Source organism: Nomascus leucogenys, chromosome 9, assembly GCF_006542625.1.
Source record: "Nomascus leucogenys isolate Asia chromosome 9, Asia_NLE_v1, whole genome shotgun sequence".
Taxonomy (NCBI): Eukaryota; Metazoa; Chordata; class Mammalia; order Primates; family Hylobatidae; genus Nomascus; species Nomascus leucogenys.
In genome coordinates, this window is record NC_044389.1 from 3,000,573 (window position 1) to 3,012,996 (window position 12,424).

The 12,424-nt window shown below is 40.3% G+C and overlaps 1 protein-coding gene across 3 annotated transcripts in view; it reads left to right on the plus strand.

The window, feature by feature from the left end:
- The first annotated feature begins 877 nt into the window (after positions 1 to 877).
- SPART (spartin) overlaps positions 878 to 12,424 on the plus strand; it is a 37,038-nt gene continuing 25,491 nt past the window's right edge. Inside the window, exons 1-3 of one of the 3 annotated variants that reach the window (XM_030818522.1) lie at positions 878 to 1,344; positions 8,271 to 8,342; positions 8,786 to 9,597. In XM_030818522.1, the coding sequence (XP_030674382.1) occupies positions 8,788 to 9,597 (810 nt within the window). In that variant the 5' untranslated portion in view covers positions 878 to 1,344; positions 8,271 to 8,342; positions 8,786 to 8,787. The remainder of the gene's footprint in view (positions 1,345 to 8,270; positions 8,343 to 8,785; positions 9,598 to 12,424) is intronic. The other 2 variants (XM_003270273.4, XM_030818523.1) reach the window with 2 other exon arrangements.

The following is a 12,424-nucleotide window of genomic DNA, read 5'->3' on the forward strand; positions in this document are numbered from 1 at the left end:
ACTGCAATCCTTAGGAAGGTCACTTAACTGGTCCTAAGGCCAGGCACAGTGGCTCACGCGTGTAATCCCAGCACTTTGGGAAACCGAGGCAGGTGGATCACTTGAGGTCAGGAGTTAGAGACCAGCCTGGCTAACTTGAGGTCAAGCGTTCGAGACCAGCCTGGCCAATATGGCGAAACCCCATCTCTACTAAAAATACAAAAATTAGACGGGAGTGGTGGTGCACAGCTGTAATTCCAGCTTCTCTGGAGGCTGAGGCATGAGAATCGCTTGAACCTGGGAAGCGGAGGTTGCACTGAGCCGAGATTACGCCACTGCACTCCAGCCTGGGCAACAGAGTAAGACTGTATCTCAGAACAAAACAAAAACACAACAACAACAAAACTGGTCCTAAATGCTCAGGGCAAGTACATACTGCTTTTTCTTTTTTCTGTTTTTTTCCTAAGGCAGCCCTACTGAAGAGTACAAGTCTGTCATCTACAATATTTTACTAACTTAAAAACACTTGTCAAGAAAGGTAAAGTATGTTCATCTTGATTTTACTCTTTGTATCCTGGAATCAGGAACTAACAGTTTTATGATAGTGATAGACTTTACACATACACCGAGACTTAAAACAAGTGGTGCAGGCGGGATTTTGGAAATTAACTGCGCTCTGGACACAAAAGTCACAAAGCTCAGGCTGCAGAGACGTTGAGGGGATAATCAGCCTTTATTGTCTTGTGCACTGTGCCCAGCGCTCCCTCTAGCGGCTACAAGCGCTCACTGCCCACACTCTCTTCTAGTCTCTCCGGAGGCCTCGGTTTCGCCGGGGAGAAAGAGAATGCGCAGGCGCGGAGCAGCCGACGTGGCCGCAGGGGACCGTGCCCAGGGGTCTGCGCGGAGCCGCTGACACGCGAGGGTCTCTGTCGCCTGCCGCCCTCGCTTCTTTTCTCCCTTTCTAGAGTGTTACGGTGACTCTTGGGTCCGAAGGGGACGGACGTCCTCCCACGTACCATTTAGAAGGTCAGAGTGGGCAGAACCTCGTCTGAGCAGGCCGGTGACGAACCCGCTGGCAAGACGCGCGCGTGGGCACTCACGTGACCTAGGCTGCGGCGGCGGCGTGCTGCGGGCCCTGTGGCGGGAGCGAGGCCGACGGGCGGGGCGAAGCGTTCGAGAGCGCGCGTCCTGGAACGTCTTGGTTGCCACGGCGAGCGCGCGCGCGAGGCCTTGGAAACCTCGGGACCGGCCCCCGGCGAGGGCAGCGGCGACCCGTGTGAGGGAGCTGGAGCTGGCCCGTGCCGCGGCGGCCGCGCGGGGAGCTCTCGAGGCGACGCCGGGGCGCCCGAGGTCTGGAAGGCGCAGGTGGGGCGCGGGGGAGTTCACCCCTGCGCGGTCCCCTGGGTGGGCGGGGTGGGCGCCCCAGGCCCCGCGGACTCGGCTGGGAGGCTGAGCGGACGACGGTCACGGGACAAGGGCGGAGGGGGTCGGGGCCTCATCCGAGTCTCAGAGGTGGAACCTTCGAGGAAGGGAGCGATTTCGAGAGAGTATAGTTTGAGAAGTTGTTCTCAGTCCCTTCCCCCGCGGTAGTGTGGTATTTAGGGAACCTTCGGCCTCTTACCCAGGGACTGTTAGAATGGAGGGAACCCTTCGCGCTCGCTTCCTATCGCGGGGTCCTTTCGGAGCATCGCTATAGATCATTCTCGCGGCCCCAACCCCGTTGTTTACTTTGGCTTCGCAGATCTCTGTGGTCTTTTGCCCTCCCGCAGCGCCCACGGCCCCGTCAAGGTTGGGCAGCCTTTCTCTGCAAGAAGGCCCACGAACAACTGCAGTTCTGTTGGGATGGATTGCGCGTGATTTGACTCTTTACAGTACATTCTTTCGTGCTTCCTAGGGATTGAGCTGCGCGCAGGATCCCTCCGACTTAATTCTGGGCCTGAGAAAAGTTTCTCTTGGAATGCGCAGTTTCGTGACGCGGCATTATTGCGTGACTGTAGGGCTGACCCAGTTTTCCACTTTCTAATTGTAAGGAAGTGCCCTAGTAGCCCACCGGCGATCCTCGAGGTTGGCCTTATTGTATTCTAATTTAACGAATTTGCGTTCCAGGGTGTTACAGCCTTTGAAATAATGGCCTCATATTTAAGAATGTAGCAATTTTTCTTTGAAATTTCCGAAAGTGGGGAGAAAAGTTAATAGAAGACTGCACCTATATGGAAATATTTTCTGATTCGCAGTCTTTATAATCGTAGACTTAGTTTGGTGACTTTATTGGATCTGTTTGAAACAGGAAGCCTTTCTGTAATGTGGTTTCGGGTGGGCTTCACCTCTGGCACTCTTTGAAACGTCGTTGTCTGTGGTTTCCCTAACAAGCTAGAATTAGCGGGATGCTACGGAGGGAGGTGCATACAGGTATTAGACAAAGCCCCCTCCGCTTTTTTGGTAAAGAGCCAAATAGGCATTAGATCAACTTCTGCTAGCTCTAAGGAGATAAATGAGGTATTATTAAAGACTGCTTGTAATGTTGACTGTTAAGTGAGAGTGTTAACTTCTTTCAGTGTTTGTGGAATCGAACTAAATTGCTAGGTATTTTAATTCAGAATTTTACCTTTTCTCTTGGGTATTTTTTTAAGACATATACATATAGTTATGTTGAAATAAATGTGTTTTATTAGAACGTTAAAAAATTAGAATTTAGGTGAACTACTGGTATCTAGGAACAGATTTTGGTTTGTTGTTGGAGACTCTTACACAGGTGTAGGTACTGTTTAATACATCAGATTGTCAATTCAAAGACTTTGTCTTCTTAACTTTGAAAATTAAATAATGTGAAATAATGTGATAATGGTTTTTATCTTTTCAGGACATTTGATTGACACTTAATTGTGCTTAGGAATAGAATAGGCTTTTTTTAAAGTCACCATCCTCCAATCCTTATTTCTGTGAAATGTATTTTCTGAGACCGCTGAGGATATAGCAAATCCCAGTCACAAAATAAAAATGTGATATTTTAATATAAACCTTTTTCTTTCTGTACTGAGATTCCCCAGAGATTAGACTGAAATTGACCATTAGACTTATATATAACCTCTAGATATCCAGGCTCTTCTCTCTGTGTGTCCTTTTTTTCTCTTTAAGATGGAGATGTAGCAAGGAAGGTTGTTAAGCAATCCTGTGGAATTAGCCCTCCCACTCCACCCTACACACAGGCACACTCTTCTCAGTAGCCATCTTGTTCCCTCCATTGACCATTGTTTAGGAAATCTTTCATCACACTGTATGTAAAATAAGCTTAGAAATAAACGTATACCCAAGGTAAATATTGCTTCTAGCTATATTCCTTCATTATGCCTCGCTTCTACTTTCAAATGCTACCTGTTGAAAATTTAAGCCACATGACTTTCTACCTTGGGACACTGGGATTTCTTCACCCCTCCCTCACTCTGCTGACTTGTAAACATAGTAGGACTTTTAGATTTGGAATCAAACACATCTCTTCTAATTTTCATTTTCATTTTTCTTTTCTTTCTTTTTTTTTTTTTAAGAGACAAGGTCTTGCTCTGTCACCCAGGCTGGTTGGAGTACAGTGGTGCAGTCATAGCTCACTGCAACCTTGAACTTCTGGGCCCAAGCTATCCTCCGGCCTCAGCCTGTGCAGTAGCTGGGATTACAGGAGAAAGCTCATTTAATTTTCTTGACAGATAATGTTCTTATCCATGAACTGATTTGAATCTGTCATTTACTAGCCCTCTTCTTGGGCAAGCTGCTCAATATTTGTAAAACATTTTTAAAATCAGATCTCAACCTCCAAGAGTGAGGATTGGATAACCTTAGAAGGGTGCCAGACACATATAGAGAACTTAACAAAAGATAGTAAATTTTGGTGCTTCTGAGGGCCAGAGACAGACCATGTCCATTATATCTTTGCTATATATTATAATAGTGACTGATTTTTAAAGCAGTACTTTTAATTTGCTTGTGAACCCCCAAAAAATTTTTGTAAAACTGTCCCTCTTGCACACTTTTGGTTAACTTACAGCATTTTAAATCATGCGTTAGTTGAAAAGGATGCAATTTCCCACATGGTATTGATATTAGCATTTTAATATTGGTACATCATTCTTTCAGCTGTATTCAGTGGGTTATCATATCTTTGTAGTTTTATATCTATCACCGTCAATTTTTAAAATACATTATATTTTACACACTTCCTTTTTTAAAAAAGTTTACTTTTTTATCACCCCCACCCCACAGAATATTATCTTAAGGTAATGTATTTTTATGCTTGAAAGCTTTTTATTAATCTCTGTGATACATGTCTTTAATAACAATAGTTATATGAATTGAAGCTAAGTTTAAAAATTTCCTATAACTAATTCTGTAAGTTGTAATTTTTCATTTGGGTTGAGTTATTATAAATAGTTGTTCAGAATAGCATAAAAACTTGATGGATTTTAATGAATAATAATTATTAAGGGTAGAAGTTTACTGGAAATCTGGGTCTTAATGGAATGGATAGTGGGAGTTGTGCCTAAATTAAAGGAGGGTCTTTGAGCCCTTCGACTTACTGTTTGCTGGTAGGGAGGCTCTTCCATCCTGGGGCAGTGTACCATAGTAAGAATAGGAGTGGGTGAGAAGCATGCCTTTATTTTGTAAAGTGGAAGATTGTGAAAGGATCTTGGGGAATAAAAACCAGCATGATAATTTTTAATGTTTTCTTTGTAGAGATGGTCTCACTAATGTTGCCCAGGCTAATCTCAAACTCCTGTACTCAAGCGATCCTCCTGTCTCAGCCTCCTAAAGTGCTGGGATTACAGGTGTCAGCCACTGCACCCAACCTGTTGGTCTTTTTAAATTAGAAAATTCATGTTTTCCAATTCTAGGAAATTCTAAGAATTATTTCTTTAGTTCTTTCATCTCTTATTTTTTCTTTATTTCTAGGAGGTTTTTTGTTTGTTTGTTGGTTGGGTTTTTTTTTTTTGTTTTTTTTTTTGATGGAGTCGCGCTCTGTGAACAGGCTGGAGTGCAGTGGCACTGTCTCGGCTCAATGCAACCTCCGCCTTCCGGGTTCAAGTAATTCTCCTGTCTCAGCTTCCTGAGTAGCTGGGACTACAGGTTCATGCCATGATGCCCTCCTAATTTTTTTGTATTTTTAGATGGAGTTTCACCATATTGGTCAGGCTGGTTTCGAGCTCCTGACTTCAGGTGATCCGCCCGCCTCGGCCCCCCGTATTTCTAGAAGTTTTATTATTCAAATGATATGCCTTATAGACTGGGTCCTAATTTTCTTATTTATTCTTGCCTATCTTTCATCTCTGTCTTTTTGCTCTGCTTTCTGGGCATTTTCTGTAATTGTATGACCTCATCCTTCTTGAGTTTTTCCTTCCTGCTTTTTAAATATTTAATTTCCCGGAGTTCCTTTTGTCCCTCGAATATCCTTTTGTCAGCGTGCATGCATCCCACTTTTTATTTTATGGATGCGGTATTTTCTTTTTCTTTATGTTGATATAAATGATAGGGTTTTTTTTTTTTTTATAAGTTTTACTTTTCCTGCACATTGTCCATTTCAACCAAATTGCATTGCTCTTATTTTAATCTTTTATACTGGATGTTTGCGTCATGTTTTGTGATCCTGGGCTGTGTGTGTGTCTGTGTGTGAGTGTGTGTGTGTGAATGAATGAAGCACTAGAAAGCTGTTCTGAGATTCTATGGGTAGAATCTATCAACTATGGCTTCTGAACGGTGAATTGCTTGGACAGTTTTCCTTAGGGAACTCTCACTGTCACTATTCTTTGTGTCTTTCTTCTTGGTGGTGATCAGATTCCTCAAGAAGATAACTTCCAGTCTCCTTTCTTGAGGGGTACCTGGCAGCCAGAACTCTAATTACCAAGTTGTGGGGATGAAGGCTGTGGGTCTCAATAATCAATGTGTAACATTTCATTTAATCCCCCTGCTTTTGGTTTTTACCCTTAATCATGCCTGATAGTTTCTTATCCACTCTTTATTTTACACTCTTCTAGATCAAAGCACTCAGTCTTTCAGGGCTGTAGAGAAACAGTGTCCTGAGTGCTTGGTGTTGGAAAGATCTGAGGGTGCTAATTTGTAAATAGGCTTTCAACCAGTCCTCTTTTTTCAGCTCTACCTCTACTTCCTTTCCATAGGAAGATTGAATTCCATCAATTCTTATGCCTTTGGAGGTTTTTGATGTGATGTAAGTGCAGCTGCATCTCTGATTTTCCCACTGACAGTTTAAGGCATCTGTTTTCTCAAGTGTGTTTTGGGAGTTTTCACTTGTCTGCCTCCTTTTTTGGCACCAAGTACTGTTGACTCTTCATCCTCCCTATTTGTCCTTGTGAGTTATGGCTTTATTATTTATCTGTTTTATTGAGGAATCACATAAAATGCATATAGTACCCTGATCTTAAATGTATAGTTTAATGATTTTTATGTATATATACAGTAGTCCCACCCAACCCCTTATCCAAGGGAGATAAGTTGCAAGACCTGTAGTGGATGCCTGAAACCATGGATAGTGTGGCACCCAATTGCTTTCAATTGAAACATGTTTCTGTTCATATCTCAGCCTTTTCCATCTTAACTAAACACTTATCACATGCTTTGACCATAAGTTTTGCAGTTTGAGGGACAACAGCAAAACTAGCACTAATTTCTTTTTCCTTTTTCACAATTTCAGGAATAGAAAATATGTTATTTAACGGTAGATCTTAGCAACCTCAGCATATGATTTTTTTTCTTGTTAAGTTGGAAACTTTAACCTTTTCACTTGAAGGAAGCACTTCACAGCTTCTCTTCAGTATATCCAAATTGCCAGCATCACTACTGTTGCACTTTGGGACCATTATTAAGTAAAAAGAATTACTTGAATCCAACCACCACAATATTGGAACAGTTGATCTGATAACCAAGATGGCTACTGTATTAGTCTGTTTTCACACTGCTGTAAAGAACTGCCCAAGACTGGGTACTTTATAAAGAAAAGAGGTTTAATTGACTCACGGTTCTGCGTGGCTGGGGAGGCCTCAGGAAACTTATAGTCATGGCAGAAGGTGAAGGGAAGCAAAGACCTTCTTCACATGACGGCAGGAAAGAGAGAGCTAGCAAAAGCTGGAAAAACTGCCTTATAAAACCATCAGATATTGTGAGAACTCACTATCAGGAGAGCAGCATGGTGCAAACTGCCCCCATGATCCAGTCATCTCTCACTGGGTCCCTCTCGACCTGGGGATTATGGGTATTACAATTCAAGGTGAGATCCGGGTGGGGACATCGCCAAACCATATCAGCTACTAAGTGCTCATGGGAGGGGAGCATAGACAGCATGGATGCCCTGGACAAAGGGATGATTCATGCCCCAGGGGGCACAGAGAGAGACAACAGGAGATTTAATCATGATACTGAGAATGTGCAATTTAAAATTTATGAATTATTTATCTCTGTAATTTTCCATTTAATATTAATATTTTCAGATCATGGTTGACTGCAGGTAACTGAAACCACAGAAAATGAAACTATAAATAAGGGGGGCCACTGTACACCCTTGTAGTCATAACTCAGATCAACAGAGAACATTTCCAAAGGCCATGAGATTCCTTCCTGTACCTGTGAAGTCTATAGCCTCTACCTACAAGCACTATTTTGATTTATGTCATATCATAGGCCAGTTTTTCCCATTCTTTAATTCATTCATATAGAATCATAGTATGTGGTCTCAATATGAAGTCTTTTGTATTTGGCTTTTGCTCAAAGAATTGGTGAGATTCATTGATGTTGCAGGCAATCAGGTTTAAAAATTTTTTTCTGTGTATTATTGCATTGTATGAATGAGTGAGCATTTGGGTTGTTTTAAGGATTTGCCTTTTGTGAATATAGTTGCTGTGAATATTGCCATACCTGTTTTTGGCATGCACATGCATCCATTTCGCTTGGTTGTATACCTGCAAGTGGAATTGCTGGGTCATTGAGTGGGTGAATGTTTAGCTTTAGTAAAAACTGCCAGTTTTCCAAAATGGTCAAAATGGTGTATCATTTTTCAGCTTTCACCAGCAAGGTAGAAGAGTTCCACTTGTCTTCACTTAGCACTAATTAGTCTTTTAAATTTTAGCCATCTGTTAAGTGTCTAATTGGTATCACTCGATTTTAGTTTCACTTTTCTGAGGGAATAGTATGTTGAACACCTTTTCAGATGCTTTTTAAAGGTTTTCTTCTGTGAAGTGCCTATTCATGTATTTTTCTCACTAAGAAAAATGGTGGTTCCTTTTTCATAATCTTTCCAGAGTCATCTTAGTGGGATTTGGGAAAGCAACAGGGCTGTATGGGGTAACCTGCCACCTTTAAGTGGAAATCAGGTAACAAAAGTTTCATTCACATTTTTTTTCTCATTTCTGTTTTCCCCAGTGTATGATTCAATTCATTTTTTTATTGGCTGGATATAATCTGGATTTATATTATAATGAATTTTAGAATGAGACTCTTGTTCAACCATAAGGATGTATGATAGGAAACTATTATAAGAAACTGGAACAAGAAAATTATTTAATAGATGTATTCTGATTTATTCTCTTAAGTTTTTAAATTAAGGTATTTTGGACCAAGAGTTTTCATTTATTTATCCATTCATCAAATACGTGTAAAGTGCTTTCTTTATGACAGACCTAATAGTAGGCTTAAAGGATAGTATAATAGTGAACAAAACAGAGATAAGCGAGGCACTTCATATTCAGGTAGAAGATATGGATAATAAGTAAACAATAGCTAAGCAAGATAATTAAATATGTTTCCAATTTTGCAGAAATGGAGCAAGAGCCACAAAATGGAGAACCTGCTGAAATTAAGATCATCAGAGAAGCATATAAGAAGGCCTTTTTATTTGTTAACAAAGGTCTGAATACAGATGAATTAGGTCAGAAAGAAGAAGCAAAGAACTACTATAAGCAAGGAATAGGACACCTGCTCAGAGGAATCAGCATTTCATCAAAAGAGTCTGAACACACAGGCCCTGGGTGGGAATCTGCTAGACAGATGCAACAGAAAATGAAAGAAACTCTACAGAATGTACGCACCAGGCTGGAAATTCTAGAGAAGGGTCTTGCCACTTCTCTACAGAATGATCTTCAGGAGGTGCCCAAGTTATATCCAGAATTTCCACCTAAAGACATGTGTGAAAAATTACCAGAGCCTCAGTCTTCTAGTTCAGCTCCTCAGCATGCTGAAGTAAATGAAAACACCTCAACTCCAAGGGCAGGGGCAGTTGCTGCACCTGCTTCTCTCTCATTACCATCACAAAGTTGTCCAGCAGAAGCTCCTCCTGCTTATACTCCTCAAGCTGCTGAAGGTCACTACACTGTATCCTATGGAACAGATTCTGGGGAGTTTTCATCAGTTGGAGAAGAGTTTTATAGGAATCATTCTCAGCCGCCGCCTCTTGAGACCTTAGGGCTGGATGCAGATGAATTGATTTTGATACCAAATGGAGTACAGATTTTTTTTGTAAATCCTGCAGGGGAGGTTAGTGCACCTTCGTATCCTGGGTACCTTCGAATTGTGAGGTTTTTGGATAATTCTCTTGATACGGTTCTAAACCGTCCTCCCGGGTTTCTTCAGGTAAGCCAAAGAAAAATGAAAGCATAATTTGAAATATGTGTAGACTACATCATTTTTATTTGTTAATGTTTACTTGTCCAGTATAAGTGCAAAAAGATAACGATAAATTCTACTTTGTTTTTAAATATATTCCATGAAATTATGAGCCTTGAACATCTGTTTATGTTTGTCTTTTTCTTTTTTTAGAAAAGATAGATTAGTAGTTTTATTTTGGTATTAAGTTTGTAATGATAAAACTTGAGAAGAGTGGTCATCCTTACATTTTTAATTCTTTATCTGAAGAAGAAACCTAATAAGTTTAATTTCAAAAGGGATTTATGTAATTCCTGTGGATGTATAGCTGTAAATATTCACAAGTGTTGTGAAGACTCAGCTGAGGATCTGAACTGGGCGAGACCCAGCCCATCGTCCAGAACAGTTGTTCTCAACCATGGGTAGTTTTGCCTCCCCAGAGAACATTTGACAATGTCTGGAGGCATTTTTGGTTGTCATACTGGAGGTTGATTGCTACTGGCATAGTGGATAGAGGCCAGGGATGCTGCCACACATTTTCACAGGGCAGCCCTCATGAACAAAAAAAATTATCCTGCCCAAAATCTCAACTATGCCAAGGTTGAGAGACCCTGGTTTAGAAGCAGAGATGTGGTGATAATTTAAGATGTAATTCCAACAGTCCAAGCAGAGAAAGTTACCAGAATGCACTTGGTCCAAGAGTAAAGAGTGCTACATAAAGACTGATGTCAGGGCATTCCTGTGGATTTAGTGAGGTATTCTGAAGATAGTGGTCCAGTGACAGTCTCGTTTTAAAAGATTGGATGTAGGTATGGGAAGATGAGTTCTTGAAATGAGGACTCAGTATACGTTGAATATAACAAAGGAGTTTGCATTGAAGAAAGATCACTATTTAAGCAAAACAGATGTTTTGTCCACAGTCCAAATAATGTGGTTTAGTAATAGCATAGCGTATCTCTATTCGTTTTCTCTTTTGGTATACTCTCCTGTTGATTCTTATGTAGTTTTTATGTGGAGTCAACTTGAAAGTTGTTTAAAGACAATTCGAGGCTTACTAGGGATGTGTGAGGGAGACACTTTGAGGGCATTATTGAAAGGAAATATTTGATACTGGACAGGAAGAATATTGTGAATTCTGTAGTTTATTTTAGGGAAGGAGCCTTAAGGTTGCAAAGAGTAGGCTTATTGATTGGGGTTTGTAGTGGGGGATGATAAAAGCTATAACAATTTCTACTAATAGTGTTGCACTGTAAAGATGGAATTAAAAAATCTTTGGGTCCTTAGCAACTGGAGATGGGGCAGTGAATGGCAGAAATACTGTACCGTGGTTACATTCACTCATCCATTGAAATGACTTGTACTTTAATACAAATTTGTCCTTAGTGCTTTTAATTTTGTTTTTAATCCTTCTCGTGTATTTTTTGGCCTAAACGAAAAGTAAAATTGCACCCAAAATTTAATGTAAGTCTCTTTAACAGGTTCTCATTTGCTTGTGTTCAGGTATTTGTAGCAGAGTGTCCTTAAAAGGAGTTAACATATGTGTTTACTGAATGTTTTTATCCAAAAAAAAAAGTACAATAATAAACCAACTAAATACTAGAAGTTAGATATTTCCTATGCTAAAAATCACTGTTAAAATCACTATTGGTCTAAATAGGAAATTAAGATTTTTTGGTTTTAGAATTCTAGAACTTCAGAAAAAGATTTTTCTTTTGGTTTTAGTTTTAATACCAAATACTTTTTAAACCTGTTAAATCTATAGTTACAGAAATTGGACATGAGATTGCCCTCTGAAAATGAAACTGGGAAAAATCAGCCTATGATGGATGACTCACTTATCTGTAGTAATATCCTGTCCTAGGAAAGGTCTATAAAGTGTTGGTTTTTTTAAAGACAATTTGGTAATATTCCAGTTCAATTAAGGTGACCAGGATATGGATAATCTGAAAGAAACCATAGAATAGTTAAAAAAAAAAAAAAAAAACCTTTCCTAAGTTTTATTTTAGAATAACTTTTACAATTTTTTTTGTCAACTCCATACCGCTATTACTTGCTTTATATTTTTACTAAATTGTCCCACTTGTCAGTTTTATCTTAATAATAACTGAAATTAAGGGAAATATGTATTTTTCTCATATTAAAATATATAACTACTCAAATGTTAAAAGTTTGTGGGTAAGACTGTTTTGATTTTGAGCACAGTTATATTTTGGTTTCTCAAAGAATGTATTGCATTAGAAATAAATTAGGCAGCCAGGATGTGAGCTTAAGTCTGTGTATGTACTGGCAAGCTGACCTCCCCAGATGACATTGCAGGAGAGCTTTTGTTATTTTGCTTTTAATTTCACAATAGATAGATAATCCATAAACATTTATCTATTCTGTTATGTCAGGTTCTCTTGGGTTTAGTACAAAAAATTATTCCACCTTGTGAGTGAGTGCTGAGTTTCTTATTTATTTATTTATTTTTTCTTTGAGACAGAGTCTTGCTATGTTGCCCAGGCTGGAGTGCAATGGCACAATCTTGGCTCACTGCAGCTTCCACCTCCCGGGTTCAGGTGATTCTCCTGCCTCAGCCTCCCAAGGAGCTAGAGCTAGGATTACAGGCATGCACTACCACACCCAGCTAATTTTTGTAGTTTTAGTAGAGATGGGGGTTTCACCATGTTGGCCAGGCAGGTCTTGAACTCCTGACCTCAAATGATCCCCCGACCCCCCATTGGCCTCCCAGAGTGTTGGGATTATAGGTGTGAGCCACTGTGCCCGGCCTGTGAGTGCTGGGTTTCTAATTAAAATAATTGTTCAGCTTCTCTGG